Genomic DNA, 24,901 nt, shown 5'->3' on the forward strand with positions numbered 1-24,901 from the left:
AGCGTCAATGCAGGATTAAGATTGAATCCTTCTACACCGGCTCCGACGCTCGTCGGACTTCAAAGGGAAACTCAGACTGCCCAGTGAGGCGAGCCTACCAGATGGGCTAAATGTCTTTCATGCTCGCTTCAAGGCAAGCAACACTGAAGCATGCACGAGAGCACCAGCTGTTCTGGATGACTGTGTGGTAACGTTCACGGTAGCCGATGTGAACAAAACCTTTTAAAAAAGGTCAACAAAGCCGCTGGGCTGCCCCCAGGTGGTAAGAGTAGGCAACAACACATCTGCCACGCTGATCCTTAACACTGGGGCCCCTCAGGGGTGTTTACTTTGTACAATCCTGTACTCCCTGTTCACCGACGACTGTGTGACCAAATACGACTTCCAACACCATCATTAAGTTTGCTGATGATACAACAGTGGTAGGCCTGGTCACCGACAAAAAAATAATACGGCCTATAGGGAGGGGGTCAGAGAACTGGCAGTGTGGTGCCAGGAGAGCAACCTTTCCCTCAATGTGAGCAAGACAAAGGAGCTGATTGTGGACTACAGTAAAAAGCGGGCCGAACAGGTCCCCATTAACATCAACGGGGCTTTAGTGGAGCGGGTCGAGAGTTTCAAGTTCCTTGGTGCCCACATTACCAATGCACTAACATGGTCCAAACATACAAAGACAGTCATGAAGAGGGCACGACAACACCTTTTCCCCTCAGGAGACTGAAAAGATTTGGCATGGTTCCCCAGATCCTCAAAAAGTTCTACAGCTGCACCATCGAGAGCATCCTGACCTGTTGCATCACTGCCTGGCATGGCAACTGCTCGACATCTGACCGCAAGGCGCTACAGAGGGTAGTGCGTACGGCCTAGTACATCACTGGGGCCAAGCTTCCGGCCATCCAGGACTTATATAACAGAGAGGAAAGCCCATAAAGGAAAGCCCATAAAATTGTCAGAGACTCCAGTCACCCAAGTCAAAGACTGTTCTCTCTGCTACCGCATGGCAAACAGTACCGGAGCGCCAAATCTAGGACCAAAAGGCTCCTCAACAGCGTCTACCCCCAAATCAATCCCAGAACAACAGCAAAGGACCTTGTGAAGATGCTGGAGGATACAGGTACAAAAGTATCTGTATCCACAGTAAAACAAGTCCTATATTGACATAACCTGAAAGGCCGCTCAGCCAGGAAGAAGCCACTGCTCCAAAACCGCCATAAAAAAGCCAGACTTCGGTTTGCAACTGCACTTGAGGACAAATATCGTAATTTTTTGAGAAATGTCCTCTGGTTTGATGAAACAAAAAATATAACTGTTTGGCCATAATGACCATCGTTATGTTTGAAGGATAAAGGGGAAGGCTTGCAAGCCGAAGAACACCATCCCAACCGTGAAGCACATGGGTGGCAGCATCATGTTGTGGGGTTGCTTTGCTGCAGGAGGGATTGGTGCGCTTCACAAAATAGATGGCATCATGAGGGTGGAAAATTATGTGGATATATTGAAGAAAAATCTCAAGACATCAGCCAGGAAGTTGGAGCTTGGTCGCAAATGGGTCTTCCAAATGGACAATGACCCCCAAGCATACTTCCAAAGTATGAAATGGATTAAGGACAACAAAGTCAATGTATTGAGTGGCCATCATAAAGCCCTGATCTCACACCTTTAGAAAATGTGTGGGCAGAACTGGAAAAGCCTGTACGAGTGAGGAGGCCTACAAACCTGACTTAATTACACCAGCTCTGTCAGGAGGAATGGGCCAAAATTCACCCAATTTATTGTGGGAAGCTTGTGGAAGGCTACCCGAGACGTTTGACCCAAGTTAAACAATTTAAAGGCAATGCTACCAAATACTAATTGAGTGTATGTAAACTTCTGACCCACTGGGAATGTGATGAAAGAAATAAAAGCTGAAATAAATCATTCTCTCAACTATCATTTTGACATTTCACATTCTTAAAATAAAGTGGTGATCCTAACTGAAATGTATTTGGCTAAGGTGTATGTAAACTTTCAACTTCAACTGTACACTCACACACACATACCTTTACACTCATCATTTGCTGCTGCTACTCTGTTCTTTATTTTACTAATTATTATCTATCCATTACTCCCTGTATATAGCTCCACATTGATCTGGTACTCCCTGTATATAGCTCCACATTGATCTGGTACTGGTACTCTCTGTACACAGCTCCACATTGATCTGGTACTCCCTGTATATAGCTCCACATTGATCTGGTACTGGTACACCCTGTATATAACTCCTCATTGATCTGGTACTGGTACTCCCGGGAAATAGCTCCACATTGATCTGGTACTGGTACTCTCTGTACACAGCTCCACATTGATCTGGTACTTGTACTCCCTGTATATAGATCCACATTGATCTGGTACTGGTACTCTCTGTACACAGCTCCACATTGATCTGGTACTTGTACTCCCTGTATATAGCTCCACATTGATCTGGTACTGGTACTCTCTGTACACAGCTCCACATTGATCTGGTACTTGTACTCCCTGTATATAGCTCCACATTGATCTGGTACTGGTACTCCCTGTATATAGCTCCACATTGATCTGGTACTGGTACTCTCTGTACACAGCTCCACATTGATCTGGTACTGGTACTCTCTGTACACAGCTCCACATTGATCTGGTACTTGTACTCCCTGTATATAGCTCCACATTGATCTGGTACTGGTACTCTCTGTACACAGCTCCACATTGATCTGGTACTGGTACTCTCTGTACACAGCTCCACATTGATCTGGTACTTGTACTCCCTGTATATAGATCCACATTGATCTGGTACTGGTACTCTCTGTACACAGCTCCACATTGATCTGGTACTTGTACTCCCTGTATATAGCTCCACATTGATCTGGTACTGGTACTCTGTACACAGCTCCACATTGATCTGGTACTTGTACTCCCTGTATATAGATCCACATTGATCTGGTACTGGTACTCCCTGTATATAGCTCCACATTGATCTGGTACTGGTACTCCCTGTATTTTGCTCTATTCTTGTGTATTTTATTGAATTCTTTAGTATTATTTTTAAACTCTAGATTGTTGGGAAAGGTTCGTAAGCAAGCATTTCACTGTAAAGTCTACACCAGTTGTATCCGGCGCATGTGATAAGTAAAATTTGATTTTAACTCAGCGAGACAAAACAAACGGGTGGCCCCCAAAAAACGTTTGGTTGAAAAACAAGAAAACAAAGTGTCAATAGTGCTGTTTGTCCGTTTTGAGATGCCGTAGCCAGTATACATTTCCTCAAAATAGTCTGACTTAATCGAAGATAACTCAAAATACCTGTAATTAATTTGGAAGTTTTTACTGAGGAGATCTTAGTCGTGCAATTTTAGATCTAACTAAGATGTTTGGTGCAGTATTTCTCAAGTGAAAAAAATGTACATGAAAATTATGTTTTTACTCGTTAAATGAGTAAAAACACTTTTGAAGAATTGAAGAACTGTTTCGGCTGGGAATAATGTGGACGCCTTTATGGGAAGGGTTAGCTAACATGCTAAGTAGTTGCAAAGTAGCTAAAATGCTAAAGTTGTCCGTGATGAGATTTGAACACGCAATATTTGAGTTGCTAGACATTCGCGTTATGTAAGTCCTCTGTTTAGGGGAACTGTGTGGTTCTGGTACCGGTTCCGACCAACATTTTCACTTCTAAATCAATCTGTGGACACCGTAGATGGAAATGGCTTGCAATGAGCGGTAGCTCTGATTTCTCACGGATACAGGAGTATTTATCTTATGCCTGTGTGAAGCAGGATGTGAACTCTGACACCACTTGAAGCCAGGATGTCCCTCCTACCATTTCATTCGCTCTTCCGACTGTCCATCAACTCAAGCCACTAACAATGCGTATGCCTGGAGTCCATATAACCTAACGTAACGCAGCAGGAGAGAGTGGTTTCATTGCTGTAGCACATTCAGAGATGATTTTATAGTCTGCAGTTCGCTGTGCATCCTCCTCCTTTTTGTGGCATCTTTGTCATTTGTCCCCGACGTCCTAGCACCTGTCTTGAGAGAGGAGATTTCCTCTCACCTTTTAAAAGCAGGCTATTCGTGTGGTCTCTGTGTCAGAAGTACAGAGCGGTTGGTATAGCCGGTACTTCTTAGTTCCCAAGAGCAATGGAACGTTGCGTCCCATCCTGGACAAGCACCTCAAGGTTGCAAGTTTTAAAGGCTCACAATTTGCCGGCTATTGCAGTCGGTATGTCCCAGCGATTGGTTCACATATATCTGAAGGATGCGTATATTCATGTGCTATACATCCTCCCCATCTCCATGGTTGGCTTTGGCACCGATGCGGTGCCAGAGGATCAGAGTGTTGGCCTAGCTGGATGATTGGCTGGTTGTAGTGGAGTCGAGGGAACAGATTGAGATCCATGCTGCAGTGCAGATTCCCTTTATTCATTCACTGGGGTTCATAGTGAATGACAACAGTTGTTTGACTACAGCTCGGCGAATTCAGTTTTTTGGGTCTCGTTCTGGACTCAGTTCTGAATCATGCATTTTTTTCCCAACAGAGGAGTTTCACATTGCGGCTCTGTCTGGCACGGTTTTAGCTGGTGCACTCTGTGCCTTTTTTACTTGTGCCTGAGGTTATTGGGTCTGATAGACAACAGGACGGTGGTGGCGTACATCAACAGGCAGGGAGGGACACGGCCTCTCTCTCTACTAAACCTGGCACGTTATTTGCTTGTATGGAACAGTGTGCATTGGGCGCTCCATTCTTGGTGTTCCATTGGGCGCTCCATTGTTGGCGTTCCATTGGGCGCTCCATTGTTGGCGTTCCATTGGGCGCTCCATTGTTGGCGTTCCATTGGGCGCTCCATTGTTGCCGTTCCATTGGGCGCTCCATTGTTGGCGTTCCATTGGGCGCTCCATTGTTGGCGTTCCATTGGGCGCTCCATTGTTGGCGTTCCATTGGGCGCTCCATTCTTGGCGAGCGGTTTGCTGATGTTAACGTTGTGAACAGAGTGCCCCATGGTGGCGATGGGGTTATGGTATAGGCAGGAATAAGCTACGGACAATGAACACTATTGCATTTTATCGATGGCAATTTGAATGCACAAAGATACAGTGATGAGATCCTGAGGCCCATTGTCGTGCCATTCATCCGCCTCCATCACCTCATGTTTCAACATGATAACGCACAGCCCCATGTTGCAAGGATCTGTACACAATTCCTGGAAGCTGAAAATGTCCCAGGTCTTGGCCTGCATACTCACCAGACATGTCACCCATTGAGAATGTTTGGGATGCTCTGGATCGACTTGTACGACAGCGTGTTCCAGTTCCCGCTAATATCCAGCGACTTCACACAGCCATTGAAGAGGTGTGGGACAACATTCCACAGTCCACAATCAACAGCCTGATCAACTCTATGCGAAGGAGATGTGTCACACTAGATACCGACTGGTGTTCTAATCCACGCCCCTACCTTTTTTTTAAGTATCTGTGTCCAACAGATGCAGGGTAGCCTAGTGGTTAGAGTGTTGGACTAGTAACCGGAAGGTTGCAAGCTCGAATCCCAGAGCTGACAAGGTACAAATCTGTCGTTCTGCCCCTGAACAGGCAGTTAACCCACTGTTCCTAGGCTGTCATTGAAAATAACAATATGTTCTTAACTGACTTGCCTAGTAAAATAAAAAAAATCTGTATTGCCAGTCATGTGAAATCCATATATTATTATTTATTTATTTAATCAGGCAAGTCAGAACAAATTCTTATTTACAAGGACACCAGCCTACACCAGCCCAAACCCTAACGTCGCTGGGCCAATTGTGTGCCACCCTATGGGACTCCCAATCACGGCCAGTTGTGATACAGCCTGGATTCGAACCAGGGTGTCTGTAGTGACGCCTCTAGCACTGAGATGCAGTGCCTTAGATGGCTGTGCCACTCGGGAGCTTAATGATGAATGAATTTATTTCAATTGACTGATTTCCTGAACTATGACCTGGAAGTAACATCTTTGAAATTGTTGCATGTTGGTTTTATATTTTTGTTCACTGTAGTTTGGATGTAGTGAACTACTTTTTCAAAGTAGCTTTAGCTCAGTAAACTATATGCTTCTTAAAGGTAGCTTTGGTGTAGCATAACTTCTTCCAGTGAGAAGTATTTGGTAGCTTGGTAAACTCTATTTTCAGAGTAGCTTCCCCAACTCTGCATTTTGCTAAAGCGACTTGTTATGTCTGTGCCTCTCCCTCTCTCCCACCTCTCCTTCTCTCTCCTTCTCTCTCTTCTCCCACCTCTCCTTCCCCCTCTCCCGCTCTGCTTCTCCCTCCCCTTTCTTTCTCTCTCTACCTCCTCTTTTCCCTCTCCTTCTCCCTCTTCTTCTCCCCCTCCTTTTACCTATCCTCTCCTCCTTCTCCTTCTCCTTCTCCTTCTCCTCCTTCTCCTTCTCCTTCTCCTTCTCCTTCTCCTTCTCCTTCTCCTTCTCCTTCTCCTTCTCCTTCTCCTTCTCCTTCTCCTTCTCCCTCCAGGTATCACAGAGACTATAGCCCAGCTAGGCTCTGGTTGGCTAGCGGATAAGAACCTGTTCCATAAGTACCACTACCACAAGGCCTACCTGATCCTGTGTGGAGTGGTCAACCTGTTTGCCCCTCTGGCTAACACCTACATCCTGCTGATGGTTTACGCTGTCTTCTTTGCCATCTTCTGCGGCGGCTACATGGCACTGCTACTGCCTGTCCTGGTAAGAATCACACACCACACAAGGCACAAGCCTGAACATATACCAGTGTTTTGTCTATTAAGCCATCTTCTGCTGCGGTTACATGGCTACTGCGGGTCCTAGGTTGGGATCTGGTTGAACAATTTCAATCAGTCAATTCAGGAAGTTAACTGAAATTCCAATTCAATAATTGGAAGGAGGAAAAAAAAGGGTGATTTATTCATTTTAAGAAAAGTAGACTTGCAGACTACGTGTGAGTTTACATATCAGTAGCCGAGAGACAAGGCCATACTTTATTTATTTTTTAACCTTTATTTAACCAGGCAAGTCAGTTAAGAACAAATTCTTATTTTCAATGACGGCCTAGGAACAGTGGGTTAATTGTCTGTTCAGGGGCAGAACGACAGATTTGTACCTTGTCAGCTCGGGGGTTTGAACTTGCAACCTTCCGGTTACTAGTCCAATGCTCTAACCACTAGGCTACCCTGCCGCACGCTTTTGATACTGGCAAAAGCGTGCAAATTCTTATTTTCTTTCAAGGTGACTTAGATACCACTCACCAATCAATGAAGATACCTAAAATAACCATTTAGGGGAGATAAGAGAGAGATTTCTTGAGAGAAATTGCTAGTAAAATTTGTTCCATGGTAATAATGTTTTTTTGATTAGAATGCAGCACTAGTGATATCTATTGATAGAGATAAGTATTTTTAAAATAGCTGACCAACCATTCAGAACAGGGTCTTTGAAGGATCTGTTCACTGTTTTGCTGATCTATGCCGTTTCACACAATCCAGCCATTGAGCGGAGTTTGTGTGTGTGTGTGTGTGTGTGTGTGTGTGTGTGTGTGTGTGTGTGTGTGTGTGTGTGTGTGTGTGTGTGTGTGTGTGTGTGTGTGTGTGTGTGTGTGTGTGTGTGTGTGTGTGTGTGTGTGTGTGTGTGTGTGTGTGTGTGTGTGTGTGTGTGTGTGTGTGTGTGTGTGTGTGTGTGTGGCCTTGGACATGTGGAGTGATATGAGAGGGAGAATGTGTGTGTGGACTGATACCAGTCTAGGACATCTGTAGATGGGGTCTGTTACCTCACCTCACTCCCAGTCAAACACACTCAGACAAAGCAAAAAAAGCAAGGGTATGAAACACACAAGTCAGCCAACAGCCATCATGCTCTTGTACCTCTTAACTACGTCCTTCAAACCAGTTCAGAATAGAAGTCATGACACTTTAATGTCTCTAGTCTTTGTCTCTAGTCTTTGATGTCTCTAGTCTTTAATGCCTCTAGTCTTTAATGTCTCTAGTCTTTAATGCCTCTAGTCTTTAATGTCTCTAGTCTTTAATGTCTTTAGTCTTTAATGTCTCTAGTCTTTAATGCCTCTAGTCTTTAATTCCTCTAGTCTTTCATGTATCTAGTATTTGATGTCTCTAGTCTTTGATGTCTCTAGTCTTTGATGTCTCTAGTCTTTGATGTCTCTAGTCTTTATTGTCTCTAGTCTTTACTGTCTCTAGTCTTTAATGCCTCTAGTCTTTGATGTCTCTAGTCTTTATTGTCTCTAGTCTTTAATGCCTCTAGTCTTTAATGTCTCTAGTTTTTAATGTCTCTAGTCTTTAATGTCTCTAGTCTTTGATTCCTCTAGTCTTTAATGTCTCTAGTCTTTAATGCCTCTAGTCTTTAATGCCTCTAGTCTTTAATGTCTCTAGTCTTTGATGTCTCTAGTCTTTGATGTCTCTAGTCTTTATTGTCTCTAGTCTTTACTGTCTCTAGTCTTTAATGCCTCTAGTCTTTGATGTCTCTAGTCTTTATTGTCTCTAGTCTTTAATGCCTCTAGTCTTTAATGTCTCTAGTTTTTAATGTCTCTAGTCTTTAATGTCTCTTGTCTTGAATGTCTTTAGTCTTTAATGTCTTTAGTCTTTAATGTCTCTAGTCTTTAATGCCTCTAGTCTTTAATGCCTCTAGTCTTTAATGCCTCTAGTCTTTACTGTCTCTAGTCTTTGATGTCTCTAGTCTTTGATGTCTCTAGTCTTTATTGTCTCTAGTCTTTACTGTCTCTAGTCTTTAATGCCTCTAGTCTTTGATGTCTCTAGTCTTTATTGTCTCTAGTCTTTAATGCCTCTAGTCTTTAATGTCTCTAGTTTTTAATGCCTCTAGTCTTTAATGTCTCTAGTTTTTAATGTCTCTAGTCTTTAATGTCTCTTGTCTGAATGTCTTTAGTCTTTAATGTCTTTAGTCTTTAATGTCTCTAGTCTTTAATGTCTCTAGTCTTTAATGTCTCTAGTCTTTAATGCCTCTAGTCTTTAATGCCTCTAGTCTTTAATGTCTCTAGTCTTTGATGTCTCTAGTCTTTGATGTCTCTAGTCTTTATTGTCTCTAGTCTTTACTGTCTCTAGTCTTTAATGCCTCTAGTCTTTGATGTCTCTAGTCTTTATTGTCTCTAGTCTTTAATGCCTCTAGTCTTTAATGTCTCTAGTCTTTAATGTCTCTAGTCTTTGATGTCTCTAGTCTTTATTGTCTTTAGTCTTTAATGTCTCTAGTCTTTAATGTCTCTAGTCTTTAATGTCTCTAGTCTTTAATGTCTCTAGTCTTTAATGCCTCTAGTCTTTAATGTCTTTAGTCTTTAATGTCTTTAGTCTTTAATGTCTCTAGTCTTTAATGTCTCTAGTCTTTGATGCCTCTAGTCTTTGATTCCTCTAGTCTTTAATGTCTCTAGTCTTTAATGTCTCTAGTCTTTGATGCCTCTAGTCTTTAATGTCTCTAGTCTTTAATGTCTCTAGTCTTTGATGTCTCTAGTCTTTGATGCCTCTAGTCTTTAATGTCTCTAGTCTTTGATGCCTCTAGTCTTTGATTCCTCTGGTTTTGTCCCGCCCTGACCTTAGATATATCTGTTTTCTTTATATGTTGGTTAGGTCAGGGTGTGACTAGGGTGGGTACGTTAGTTTTGTATTGTCTAGGGTTTTTGTATTGTCTATGGTTTTTTTATGTCTAGGGTTTTGTAGGTCTAGGGGTTTTTGTAATTCTATGTTGGCCTGATATGGTTCCCAATCAGAGACAGCTGTTTATCGTTGTCTCTGATTGGGGATCATATTTAGGTAGCCATTTTCTTTTTGGTGTTTGTGGGATCTTGTTCCATGTTTAGTTGCCTGTCTGCACTATTCGTATAGCTTCACGTTTAGTTTGTGCTTGTTTGTTTTTCTGAGTTTCAGTTTGATTAAAAACATGTGGAACTCTACTCATGCTGCGCCTTGGTCTCATCTTTACGACGATCGTGACAGTCTCTAGTCTTTAATGCCTCTAGTTTTTAATGTCTCTAGTTTTTAATGTCTCTAGTCTTTAATGTCTCTAGTCTTTAATGTCTCTAGTCTTTAATTCCTCTAGTCTTTGATGTATCAAGTCTTTAATGTCTCTAGTCTTTAATGTCTCTAGTCTTTAATGCCTCTAGTCTTTAATGTCTCTAGTCTTTAATTCCTCTAGTCTTTCATGTATCAAGTCTTTAATGTCTCTAGTCTTTAATGTCTCTAGTCTTTAATGCCTCTAGTCTTTAATGTCTCTAGTCTTTAATTCCTCTAGTCTTTCATGTATCAAGTCTTTAATGTCTCTAGTCTTTAATGCCTCTAGTCTTTAATTCCTCTAGTCTTTGATGTATCAAGTATTTAATGTCTCTAGTCTTTAATGTCTCTAGTCTTTAATATATCTAGTCTTTATTGTCTCTAGTCTTTGATCCCTCCAGTCTTTGATCCCTCTAGTCTTTGATGTATCAAGTATTTAATGTCTCTAGTCTTTAATGTCTCTAGTCTTTAATATATCTAGTCTTTATTGTCTCTAGTCTTTGATCCCTCCAGTCTTTGATCCCTCTAGTCTTTGATTCCTCTAGTCTTTAATGTCTCTAGTCTTTAATGCCTCTAGTCTTTAATTCCTCTAGTCTTTGATGTATCAAGTATTTAATGTCTCTAGTCTTTAATGTCTCTAGTCTTTAATGTCTCTAGTCTTTAATGTATCTAGTCTTTATTGTCTCTAGTCTTTGATCCCTCTAGTCTTTGATCCATCTAGTCTTTGATCCCTCTAGTCTTTAATGTCTCTAGTCTTTAATTCCTCTAGTCTTTATTGTCTCTAGTATTTGATGTATCAAGTCGTTAATGTCTCTAGTCTTTAATGTCTCTAGTCTTTAATGTATCTAGTCTTTATTGTCTCTAGTCTTTGATCCCTCTAGTCTTTGATCCCTCTAGTCTTTGATTCCTCTAGTCTTTAATGCCTCTAGTCTTTGATGTCTCTAGTCTTTGATGTCTCTAGTCTTTATTGTCTCTAGTCTTTAATGCCTCTAGTCTTTAATGTCTCTAGTCTTTGATGTCTCTAGTCTTTATTGTCTCTAGTCTTTAATGTCTCTAGTCTTTAATGTCTCTAGTCTTTTATGTCTCTTGTCTTTAATGTCTTTAGTCTTTAATGTCTTTAGTCTTTAATGTCTCTAGTCTTTAATGCCTCTAGTCTTTAATGTCTCTAGTCTTAGATGTCTCTAGTCTTTATTGTCTCTAGTCTTTAATGTCTCTAGTCTTTAATGTCTCTAGTCTTTAATGTCTCTAGTCTTTAATGCCTCTAGTCTTTAATGTCTCTAGTCTTTGATGGCTCTAGTCTTTATTGTCTCTAGTCTTTAATGCCTCTAGTCTTTAATGTCTCTAGTCTTTGATGTCTCTAGTCTTTATTGTCTCTAGTCTTTAATGTCTCTAGTCTTTAATGTCTCTAGTCTTTAATGTCTCTTGTCTTTAATGTCTTTCATTTTTAATGTCTTTAGTCTTTATTGTCTCTAGTCTTTATTGTCTCTAGTCTTTAATGCCTCTAGTCTTTAATGTCTCTAGTCTTTGATGTCTCTAGTCTTTAATGTCTCTAGTCTTTAATGCCTCTAGTCTTTACTGTCTCTAGTCTTTAATGCCTCTAGTCTTTAATTCCTCTAGTCTTTTATGTCTCAAATTTTTTATATCTCTAGTCTTTGATGCCTCTAGTCTTTAATTCCTCTAGTCATATTGTGTGATTTAATAGATGATTGTAGGTAATATATGATGGGAAATATTGAGACTAGAGGACTGTAAGTTGTTTGCGATAATAGCGTCCGAGGTGTGTGTGTGTTAACTAAGTGATGTAGTGGGAGGAGTTTAGTTACCATGGGTATTCACCTCAAGCAGTGACATGATCCCTTGTGGTTCAGTCTCAAAATGTATGCACTCACTACTGTAAGTCGCACTGGATAAATGCTAAATTATAAATGCATGGACCCACTCTTCTTATCGCTGTGACAGTACACCACATACCAGGGCTCTCCAACCCTGTTCCTGGAGAGCTACCCTATTGTAGGTTTTTACTCCAACCCTGTTCCTGGAGAGCTACCCTGTTGTAGGTTTTTACTCCAACCCTGTTCCTGGAGAGCTACCCTGTTGTAGGTTTTTACTCCAACCCTGTTCCTGGAGAGCTACCCTGTTGTAGGTTTTTACTCCAACCCTGTTGTAGGTTTTTACTCCTACCCTGTTCCTGGAGAGCTACCCTGTTGTAGGTTTATTTTGTATTTTTTGGGGGGGTGCTACCTAACCTCAGTGCAGTGGGCAGCTGGGAGGAGGTGTTCCTATTCTCCACGGACTTTACAGTGTCCCAGAACTTTTTGGAGTTAGTGCTACAGGATGCAAATTTCTGTTTGAAAAAGCTAACCTTAGCTTTCCTAACTGACTGAGTATATTGGTTACTGACTTCCCTGAAAAGTTGCATATCGCAGGGGGTCTAAATTCAGGCAGTAACACAACAAAATGTGGAAAAAGTCAAGTGGTGTAGATACAAGTAAAAAAATATATATATGTTCGATTCATAATGCAAATTTGTGTGCCTGTTTTGATGTACATGTTCTATGTTGTGTTCCTACATAGTTAGTTTAGTAACACTGACTAGTTAGTCAGGACTAATGTTTCTGGGTTCATTTCCTTCTCAGGTGGACCTGGTAGGACAAGAAAAACTCAACAACTCCATGGGATTCTCTATGTTCTTCGTAGGCCTCGGCTGTCTGACAGGACCTCCTCTCGCAGGTGAGGGAATCTTACACACACGCACACATGCACATACTCAAACGCATATACTCACACACGCACGCACACACACAGATGATTGTGTGTGTGTGTAAGTATGTGCATGCGTGTGTGTTCTTGTTTCGAAGACAGAAACAGCCAGGTGAAAAATAACCTATAGTTTAGCTCTTTGGAGGTTGATTGGAATAAAATGCATGCTCACGTTTTATCAATCAATCAAATGTATTTATAAAGCCCTTCTTACATCAGCTGATGTCACAATGTGCTGTACAGAAACCCAGCCTAAAACCCCAAACAGCTAGCAATGCAGGTGTAGAAGCATCCAACCCTCTAGGCCAGCATAGTCTTAGAAAAACTGTTCTGTTCATTCATAATTTGGTTCCAGTCCAGACGTAAAAAAAAAAGAGTTTCAACTGTTCTGCCTTATTATTATTCGACCATGCTGGTCATTTATGAACATTGAACATCTTGGCCATGTTCTGTTATAATCTCCACCCGGCACAGCCAGAAGAGGACTGGCCACCCCACATAGCCTGGTTCCTCTCTAGGTTTCTTCCTAGGTATTGGCCTTTCTAGGGAGTTTTTCCTAGCCACCGTGCTTCTACACCTGCATTGCTTGCTGTTTGGGGTTTTAGGCTGGGTTTCTGTACAGCACTTTGAGATATCAGCTGATGTACGAAGGGCTATATAAATAAATTTGATTTGATTTGATTTGAACAGGTGTAAAAAATTATTAAATCAACAGAACAGGTGTAAAAAATTATTAAATCAACAGAACAGGTGTAAAAAATTATTCAATCAACAGAACAGGTGTAGAAAATTATTCAATCAACAGAACTGGTGTAAAAAAATAATTCAATCAACAGAACAGGTGTAAAAAATTATTCAATCAACAGAACAGGGGTGTAAAAAATAATTCAATCAACAGAACAGGTGTAAAAAAATAATTCAATCAACAGAACAGGTGTAAAAAATTATTAAATCAACAGAACAGGTGTAAAAAATTATTAAATCAACAGAACAGGTGTAAAAAATTATTACATCAACAGAACAGGTGTAAAAAATGATTCAATCAACAGAACTGGTGTAAAAAATTATTCAATCAACAGAACTGGTGTAAAAATTATTCAATCAACAGAACAGGTGTAAAAAATTATTCAATCAACAGAACAGGTGTAAAAAATTATTACATCAACAGAACAGGTGTAAAAAATTATTAAATCAACAGAACAGGTGTAAAAAAATATTAAATCAACAGAACAGGTGTAAAAAAATATTCAATCAACAGAACAGGTATAAAAAAATATTCAATCAACAGAACAGGTGTAAGAAAATAATTAAATCAACAGAACAGGTGTAAAAAATTATTCAATCAACAGAACAGGGGTGTAAAAAATAATTAAATCAACAGAACAGGTGTAAAAAATGATTCAATCAACAGAACAGGTGTAAAAAATAATTAAATCAACAGAACAGGTGTAAAAAATGATTAAATCAACAGAACAGGTGTAAAAAATTATTAAATCCACAGAACAGGTGTAAAAAATTATTAAATCAACAGAACAGGTGTAAAAAATTATTCAATCAACAGAACAGGTGTAAAAAATAATTCAATCAACAGAACTGGTGTAAAAAATTATTCAATCAACAGAACAGGTGTAAAAAATTATTCAATCAACAGAACAGGTGTAAAAAAATATTAAATCAACAGAACAGGTGTACAAAATGATTCAATCAACAGAACAGGCGTAAAAAAATATTCAATCAACAGAACTGGTGTAAAAAAATATTCAATCAACAGAACAGGTGTAAAAAATTATTCAATCAACAGAACAGGTGTAAAGAAATATTCAATCAACAGAACAGGTGTAAAAAATAATTAAATCAACAGAACAGGTGTAAGAAATTATTCAATCAACAGAACAGGTGTAAAAAATTATTAAATCAATCATAAACTATACTGAACAAAAATATAAACGCAACATGTAAAGTGCTGGTCCCATGTTTCATTAGCTGATATAAAAGAACCCAGGCTGATTAAAGAGCATGATCTTTACATAGGTGCACCTTGTCCTCTGGACAATAAAAGGCCGCTCTTAAATGTGCAGTTTTCTCGCACAACACAATGCCACAGATGTCTCAAGTTTTGAAGGAGCGTGCAATTGGCATGCTGACTGCAGGAATGTCCACCAAAGTTGTTGCAAGATAATTGAATGTTAATATCTCTACCATAAGCCGCCTCCAACGTTGTTTTAGAGCATTTTGAAGGGTTTCCAACCGGCATCACAACCTCTACATATTGTAAACACCTCCACATGTTGTAAACACCTCCACATGTTGTAAACACCTCCACATCTTGGGAACTGTGGTCTATGAACCGATGTAAGCCTATTTCCAGGAAGAAAAGCTGCATTCCCCTTCCGTCAAAACTTAAACCCCCTTGAACTCAATGACCTACTGTAGAGAGGGGGATTAGAGAGGGGTAGTAGAGTCTTGAGAGCTGAGAGGGGGATCTACATTGGATAAACTGGTATTTTATCACCTAGTGTAAATAAATATAAACCAGTCCAAATGACACTCTCCAGGTGTCTACTAGATATAAATGACAAACTGAAACATCTTGTAAATACTTTCCCATCTTGGAAGTGTCTACGAACACTGATGTAAGCCTATTTCCAAGAAAAAATAATGCTACATTCCTCTTACGAGTGACTTTTGACTTCAAAACCTGTAGAAGAGGTACCCTTGAACTTATTGACACATAGGGGGGGGGGGGGGGGGGGTCTTCCTATTGGTCAGGCCGTCCTGAGAGCTGAGAGGGGATCTACATTCCAGGGTCAATACGTGACTATTGGTGACCCTTTACGGGGTTTGGGGTCAGGAAATGGCGTGCTGCTATGTTTATCGTCCATGCTGCTAGTCCTGCAGGATGAACTTAACTCATCGCAGTCCACCATGACACCAACCCCCACAACCAGCTAACTATACAGGCTGTGTGTTAGTATTCCACCCAGACACCCCCCCCCCCACACACACACACAACCAGCTAGCTATACAGGCTGTGTGTTAGTATTCCACCCAGACCCCCCCCCCCCCCCCCCCCCCCCCCCCACAACCAGCTAGCTATACAGGCTGTGGGTTAGTATTCCACCCAGACCCCCCACAACCAGCTAGCTATACAGGCTGTCTGTTAGCATACCACCCTGACTCCCACCTGCATAACCAGCTAGCTATAGAGGCTGTGTGTTAGCATTCCACCCTGACTCCCACCTGCACAACCAGCTAGCTATACAGGCTGTGTTAGCATACCACCCTGACTCCCACCTGCACAACCAGCTAGCTATAGAGGCTGTGTGTTAGCATTCCACCCTGACTCCCACCTGCACAACCAGCTAGCTATACAGGCTGTGTTAGCATACCACCCTGACTCCCACCTGCACAACCAGCTAGCTATAGAGGCTGTGTGTTAGCATACCACCCAGAGAGTAGCCTTGTGCAGATTGTTTTTCAGTTCTAGGCCAGACAATTCTCATAGTTGTATGATGTTCTGTCTGTAAGTATGTACACCAGATGTTATTGTTAGTTTTCAGTACAGTTAACTCTGACATTGTGAGTGAGAAGTCTATTGACGTTACTAACGGTCTCCCTTTGCTGTGGTGTCATTTGTCACTATAACGTGTGGTGTCAGATTCGGTTTCTGTGTGTGTGTGTGTCTTCATAAAAAATAAAAATAGAATCTAAAATTGCCAGTAATTCTATATCTACAGTGTGTATCCATTGCTTCTCTCATTGAGTCAACAAGTGACTTTATTAGCCTGAATGGCATTGCTAACGGTCTCCTCCCTTTGCAGTGGTGTCTCCTGTCATAATGTGTGGTGTCGGGGATGTCCGTTTCTTTCAGTTCTTTCAATGACGTTATTAATGGTTTCTTTTTGTGGTGGTGTCTTCTGTCATTTGTGTTTTCAGGGGGGGAGATGTTCGTTTCAGGGGGGAGATGTCCGTTTCAGGGGGGGAGATGTCCGTTTCAGGGGGGGAGATGTCCGTTTCAGGGGGGGAGATGTCCGTTTCAGGGTGGGAGATGACCGTTTCAGGGGGGAGATGACCGTTTCAGGGGGGAGATGTCCGTTTCAGGGTGGGAGATGTCCGTTTCAGGGTGGGAGATGTCCGTTTCAGGGGGGAGATGTCCGTTTCAGGGTGGGAGGTGTCCGTTTCAGGGGGGGAGATGTCCGTTTCAGGGGGGAGATGTCCGTTTCAGGGGGGAGATGTCCGTTTCAGGGGGGAGATGTCCGTTTCAGGGTGGGAGATGTCCGTTTCAGGGTGGGAGATGTCCGTTTCAGGGGGGGAGATGTCCGTTTCAGGGGGGGAGATGTCCGTTTCAGGGGGGGAGATGTCCGTTTCAGGGGGGGAGATGTCCGTTTCAGGGGGGAGATGTCCGTTTCAGGGGGGAGATGTCCGTTTCAGGGGGGAGATGTCCGTTTCAGGGGGGGAGATGTCCGTTTCAGGGGGGGAGATGTCCGTTTCAGGGGGGGAGATGTCCGTTTCAGGGGGGGAGATGTCCGTTTCAGGGGGGGAGATGTCCGTTTCAGGGGGGAGATGTCCATTTCAGGGGGGGAGATGTCCATTTCAGGGGGGAGATGTCCGTTTCAGGGGGGGAGATGTCCGTTTCAGGGGGAGAGATGTCCGTTTCAGGGGGGAGATGACCGTTTCAGGGGGGGAGATGTCCGTTTCAGGGGGGAGATGTCCGTTTCAGGGTGGGAGATGTCCGTTTCAGGGGGGAGATGTCCATTTCAGGGTGGGAGATGTCCGTTTCAGGGGGGGAGATGTCCGTTTCAGGGTGGGAGATGTCCGTTTCAGGGGGGAGATGTCCGTTTCAGGGGGGGAGATGTCCGTTTCAGGGGGGGAGATGTCCGTTTCAGGGGGGGAGATGTCCGTTTCAGGGGGGAGATGACCGTTTCAGGGGGGGAGATGTCCGTTTCAGGGGGGAGATGTCCGTTTCAGGGTGGGAGATGTCCGTTTCAGGGGGGAGATGTCCATTTCAGGGTGGGAGATGTCCGTTTCAGGGGGGGAGATGTCCGTTTCAGGGTGGGAGATGTCCGTTTCAGGGGGGAGATGTCCGTTTCAGGGGGGGAGATGTCCGTTTCTCTCTCTTAGCATTGAATGACTTGACTGTCTCCCCTTTTTGGCTTCCCTTTGTCTTCCATCCTCTAGGTTTCCTGTATGACTACACCCAGACCTACGACTGCTCCTTCTACCTGGCGGGGGGGTGTTACCTGCTGTCCTCTTTGTCTCTCTTCCTGGAGCCCGTGGCGAGAAGGTGGCAGAGCAGGAGGAAGAGACGCGAGGCCCGGAACGCAGACACCAGCTGGAAAACCAACGGTTGCTTCTGCCCCGAACCAGAGCTCCCTGTCTTGAAGAACAACAACGGCGTTGTCTAGATGGTGGTTTCACCACAGCTTTCACATTTGGTTCCTTGGAATGTTCTGAGAATATTGTATGCAAAAATAACCATAGGGCAATCACCATGCCTTAACAATCACTACGGTCCTTAGAACGTTTTGATCTAGCTGGGACATTATCGGACTCCCCAACTCTACTTCATCACGCCTGGAATCAAGGCTATCTAGATGGAGGGAGGGCAGGGTTGGCTTCCTGCTCTTAATAAATGCTAGACGCTTGACGATTATCCAAAGTGACTTATAGTACAGTGAGTACAGACATTTTTAGTATTTGGGATCCTAGCTGCAATCGAACCCGCGACCTGTGCTAGAGCCATTGCTCTTATTAACTGAGCCACACAGAACAGTGTAAGAGGGAAGAAGGGCTGAGTTGGCTGCTTCCACCCTTTCTCTCACTCTCCTTAATAAAACAAGCATGGACCTCCATGTGCCGACTGTGCCAGTTGGACCTCCATGTGCCGACTGTGCCAGTTGGACCTAAGTTACCCAGCTTTTGGATGGGCTGAAATGACCGTGCCCCTTTGGAGAAAGCCAAGGAATACCCAACTGACTGACTGGCTGACTGGCTGGCTAACAGACTGACTGAATGGCTGACTGTCTGGATGGTTTGCTAACAGGCTGACTGGCTAGCTGACTGACGGACTGAGGAGATGATGACCACAGCTATATGAATAGTCTAATAATGGTTGTGGATTGGTTGTGAAGACGTTCATTCAGTCCATAAAGTGAGACAGAAAACAGATAATCCTGTTTTTTTTGTTGTAACTTTGAAAATAAACCAAATTTCCACTTATTCTGCTAGGCCATATATGTTATCCTTCATGTTCTCATGGAATCACCTGACGTCTGCGACACAAATCTCATTGTAGTGTCGACTAATGTGGCTGGAACACTTTTCTTTCGGTATGAGGAGGAATTGAACAAGGCAACAACCTGACACAAAACAGTCACTGTAGTCTCTACAATCACATCCATATGAATCAGAAACCACACACCCCTGTGTGTCATACAGTACACCATGAATATGAAGTACACCATGAATATGAAGTACACCACGAATATGAAGTACACCATGAATATGAAGTACACCACGAATATGAAGTACACCACGAATATGAAGTACACCATGAATATGAAGTACACCATGAATATGAAGTACACCATGAATATGAAGTACACCACGAATATGAAGTACACCATGAATATGAAGTACACCATGAATATGAAGTACACCATGGAGGAGTCTTGGGATGCGTCCCAATTGGTACCATATTCCCTATATAGTTTAATACTTTTAAGCAAAGCTCCCATAGGGCTCCCCTAGGGCTCCCATAGGGCTCCCCTACAGCTTCCATAGGTCTCCCATACAGCTCCCATAGGTCTCCCATACAGCTTCCATAGGGCTCCCCTACAGCTTCCATAGAGCTCCCATACACCTCACATACAGCTTCCATAGGGCTCCCATAGGGCTCCCATACAGCTTCCATAGGGCTCCCATATAGATCTCATAGGGCTCCCATAAGGCTCCCATATAGATCTCATACAGTTCCCATAGGGCTCCCATACAGCTTCCATAGGGCTCCCATAGGGCTCCCATACAGCTCCCAAAAGGCTCCCATATAGATCTCATACAGTTCCCATAGGGCTCCCATACAGCTTCCATAGGGCTCCCATATAGATCTCATAGGGCTCCCATAAGGCTCCCATACAGCTCCCAAAAGGCTCCCATATAGATCTCATACAGTTCCCATAGGGCTCCCATACAGCTTCCATAGGGCTCCCATAAGGCTCCAGTCAAAAGTAGTGCACTGAATAGGGAATATAGCACGCAGTCCTATTCAACAAATGTCTCGGTATACCTCTATATTTATACCTGTACACGGAAACATTTAGCATTTTGAGGCATTTTGAGATTGTTGTTTGTTTATGGTATAGGTTACATACCATATAGATTATATACCATATACTGTAGATTACACTGAGAGTACAAAACATGATCAACACTTGCTCTTTTCATGACATAGACCGACCAGGTGAATCCAGGTGAAAGCTATGATCCCTTACTGATGTCACTTGTTAAATCCATTTTAATCAGTGTAGGTGAAGGGGAGGAGACATGTTAAGAAAGGATTTTTAAGCCTTGAGTCATGGATTGTGTATGTGTGCCATTCAGAGGGTAAATGGGAAAGACAACATATTGAAGTGCCTTTGAACGGTGTATGGTAGTAGGTGCCAGGCGCACCGGTTTATGTCAAGAACTACAACGCTGCTGAGTTTTTCACACTCAACACTGTCCCATGTGTGTCAAGCACAGGAGGTTGGTGGCACCTTAATTGGGGAGGACTGGTTCGTGGTAATGGCTGGAGTGGAATCAGTGGAATGGTATCAAATACATCAAACACATGGTTTGATGCCATTCCATTTTCTCCGTTCCAGACATTATTATGAGCCGTCCTCCCGTCAGCAGCCTCCACTGGTATTGCGAATGGTCCACCACCCAAAGGACATCCAGCCAACTTCACACTGTGGGAAGCATTGGCGTCAACATGGGCCAGCAACCCTGTGAAATGCTTTTGACACCTTGTAGAGTCCATGCCCTGAAGAATTGAGGCTGTTCTGAGGGCAAAAGGGGGAGGTGCAACTCCGTATTAGGAAGGTGTTCCTAATGTTTGTCCACTCAGTGTATATACCGTATGGTATACTGTACCAGTCAAAAGTTTGGACACACCTACTCATTCAAGGGTTTTTCTTAATTTTTTTTACTATTTTCTACATTGTAGAATAATAGTGAAGACATCAAAACTATGAAATAACACATACTGGATTGAAATGTTGTGGAAACAACGTTGATTCAACCAGTTTTTGCCCAGTGGGATTTTAGTATGTACGGTATACAACTGAGGGGCGATGACTTTGTACACAGACCCTAATTTAGGTTAGCCTGGCCCCAGATCGGTTTGTGCTGTCTTGCCTGTTTGGCGTGCCAACCACACCATAGACGTTGGCAAGTACCAAGCTACATACATGTAGGTAAATGAAATTGGATGAAAATACCTGGCTTTACTTCGTATGTACTCGGTGGGCAGGGTACATTGGGTTGGTGCTGCTTTACTGTGTAAACTACTGACCAAGTGCTTTTACAGACACTTTATTTGCTTAGCCTGCGTGCCAGTCTGCTTGTGCTGTATTGACAATAATGGAGGGACAAGGAATTGGCAATAGAGAACAAACAGATTGGCACTCAGGCTATTGACTTATTATAGCCCAGATAATATATATTCTTTAGATGTTACTACCCCAATGTACTGTAGCAGAACTGGTAAAATGAGGAAATGAAATGCTGTTGTAGGCTACTTCAGTGTCACAACTCCAGGCAGACAGAATGACAATGCAATCAATGTATAATGACATTATATATGGGAGTCTAGTCTATCGGGTGTTTTTGTTTTTTATGTTGTCATTTTTTTTCAATGTTTTGTCAGTCTACTGGTTCACTGTTTATCACCACTATTTGCCTTTATTACAACAGTATGTTTACTAACCCTTCTGTATACTGTGAGCCAAAGACACATCCATAATCTACACCTCAAACTCTCTCAGAAACACTTAGGTTCAAACGTAGTAATGCAGTACTAGCTAGCTCAATATTAGCTCAACCTGTTGAATACTAGCTCAACCTGTTGAATACTAGCTCAGCATGTTTAATACTAGCTTAACGTGTTGAATACTATCTCAACCTCAACTAGTAATACTAGCTCAACATGTTTAATACCAGTAATACTAGCTCAACATGTTTAATACTAGTAATACTAGCTCAACATGTTTAATACTAGTAATACTAGCTCAACGTGTTGAATACTAGCTCAACATGTTTAATACTAGTAATACTAGCTCAGCATGTTGAATACTAGTAATACTAGCTCAGTATGTTTAATACCAGTAATACTAGCTCAGCATGTTGAATACTAGTAATACTAGCTCAACATGTTTAATACTAGCTCAACATGTTTAATACTAGTAATACTAGCTCAGTATGTTTAATACCAGTAATACTAGCTCAGCATGTTTAATACTAGTAATACTAGCTCAGTATGTTTAATACCAGTAATACTAGCTCAGCATGTTGAATACTAGTAATACTAGCTCAACATGTTTAATACTAGTAATACTAGTTCAACATGTTGAATACTAGCTCAACATGTTTAATACTAGCTCAACCTGTTTAATACTAGTAATACTAGTTCAACATGTTGAATACTAGTAATACTAGCTCAACCTGTTTAATACTAGTAATACTAGCTCAACATGTTTAATACTAGTAATACTAGCTCAGCATGTTTAATACTAGTAATACTAGCTCAACATGTTGAATACTAGCTCAGCATGTTGAATACTAGTAATACTAGCTCAACATGTTTAATACTAGCTCAACATGTTTAATACTAGCTCAACATGTTTAATACTAGTAATACTAGCTCAACATGTTTAATACTAGTAATACTAGCTCAACATGTTTAATACTAGTAATACTAGCTCAGCATGTTGAATACTAGTAATACTAGCTCAACATGTTTAATACCAGTAATACTAGCTCAACATGTTTAATACCAGTAATACTAGCTCAGCATGTTGAATACTAGTAATACTAGCTCAACATGTTTAATACTAGCTCAGCATGTTTAATACTAGTAATACTAGCTCAGTATGTTTAATACCAGTAATACTAGCTCAGCATGTTGAATACTAGTAATACTAGCTCAACATGTTTAATACTAGTAATACTAGTTCAACATGTTGAATACTAGCTCAGCATGTTTAATACTAGTAATACTAGTTCAACATGTTTAATACTAGTAATACTAGCTCAACATGTTTAATACTAGTAATACTAGCTCAAATTGTTGAATACTAGTTCAACATGTTTAATACTAGTAATACTAGTTCAACATGTTGAATACTAGCTCAACATGTTTAATACTAGTAATACTAGCTCAGCATGTTTAATACTAGTAATACTAGTTCAACATGTTTAATACTAGCTCAACATGTTTAATACCAGTAATACTAGCTCAACATGTTTAATACTAGTTCAACATGTTTAATACTAGTAATACTAGTTCAACATGTTGAATACTAGCTCAACATGTTTAATACTAGTAATACTAGCTCAGCATGTTTAATACTAGTAATACTAGCTCAACATGTTTAGTACTAGTAATACTAGCTCAACATGTTAAATACTAGTAATACTAGTTCAACATGTTGAATACTAGTAACACTATCTCAGCATGATGAATACTAGTAATACTAGCTCAACATGTTGAATACTAGTAATACTAGCTCAACATGTTGAATACTAGTAATACTAGCTCAAAACAAGTAATATTAGCTCAACATGTTTAATACTAGCGCAATATTAGATCAAATTGTTTGACAGTTACCATAATGATTTCCCATTATTCACTAAATGTTCCTAAGTACTGTATACTGCATGTACATAGTTCAGTATTTTTCAACCAGTGGACATGTGCCGGTTCGTGAGATACTGCTGACCAGTCCCCGGTCCTTGGTACAAAAAAAAGTTTGAGGAGCACTGACCAGTTTGGTTCAAAATTAAGTGATGCAACATTTCACGGTTGTTTTCTACCGCCCTCTAGTGGCGCTAAAAAGCTTCAACTGAAAGAACACTGCATCATTAACTAGTACCAAATCTCTCTTTCCCCCTCAGCTCACTCTCACAAAGCTCATCAGCGTCCTGCCTGCACAGCTCTTTGTATTGTTTTAACACATTCTCCCATTGACCAACCGTGATGCACATGCAGCAGCTCTGTTCGCTCCTAAAATGGATGCCAAGAGAGCTCAGTGTTGTAAGTCCGAAATGCCACCCTGTTCTTTATATAATGCACTTTTAACCAGAGCCCTTATAGGTTCTGGTTAAACGTAGTGCTCCTATATAGGGAATGGAGTGCCATTTGGGACTTAACTGTTTGTTCACATCCAGTGTGATTTCCAAGAAGTGATTGTGGGCCCACTGAATGTTAATGTTAAATCGTGTGTAAAAAGGACATTTTGATGCTTTAAAAGTAGGTGTGTTTATTATATTATTTACTGTCTGAACCCAGTGGGGTGTATTATAAAGAAACCATGGTTTAAGCAATATCCTGAAAAATGTATTTTGTCCCAACAATTGTTTTTCAAGAAAACAAGAACAAAAGCAACCCTTAAGTCAAGTTCTTAAATGTATATTGGTAACACCTAGAAATGTATTTGATGTTGTATTCAGATTGCAATCATATCTTGTCAGACAAGATGATGACTTGACATTTTGCATACTAGAGAACATGCTTAACCAATCATATTCATAACAGTTTACTATTGCAATAAAGTGACATGTGACATGGATGGTGAGGTTTGTTAGGGTCATTTTTGCTCCTATTCAGACACCTGGAGAAAATCACTCTCACACACACAAAGAAATTGCACCAAAATCACTTTTTATTAAGAGAATGCACAATACAAAAAAACTATGTATATCAGACCAGATATGATGAGTCAAATTTAAACAAATCATCTCGTAAGCAAATTAAATCGCTTCAAACTGCAAACACAAAAATATATTTGGAAAATGTTATGAGAAGTAAAGAGGTGAACAGAATGTGGATTGTTCATTTCAACTGCACTGAGTTTGTAATAGTATA

The 24,901-nt window shown here is 41.4% G+C and overlaps 1 protein-coding gene across 1 annotated transcript in view; it reads left to right on the forward strand.

The window, feature by feature from the left end:
* Positions 1-24,605, forward strand: part of slc16a4 (solute carrier family 16 member 4) — an 89,327-nt gene extending 64,722 nt beyond the window's left edge. Inside the window, exons 8-10 of the mRNA XM_031794757.1 lie at positions 6,510-6,721; positions 12,654-12,747; positions 17,956-24,605. Coding sequence (XP_031650617.1) covers positions 6,510-6,721; positions 12,654-12,747; positions 17,956-18,182 — 533 coding nt within the window. The 3' untranslated portion in view covers positions 18,183-24,605. The remainder of the gene's footprint in view (positions 1-6,509; positions 6,722-12,653; positions 12,748-17,955) is intronic.
* The last annotated feature ends 296 nt before the right edge of the window (positions 24,606-24,901 follow it).

The sequence above is a fragment of the Oncorhynchus kisutch genome, linkage group LG17, assembly GCF_002021735.2.
Source record: "Oncorhynchus kisutch isolate 150728-3 linkage group LG17, Okis_V2, whole genome shotgun sequence".
Classification (NCBI taxonomy): Eukaryota; Metazoa; Chordata; class Actinopteri; order Salmoniformes; family Salmonidae; genus Oncorhynchus; species Oncorhynchus kisutch.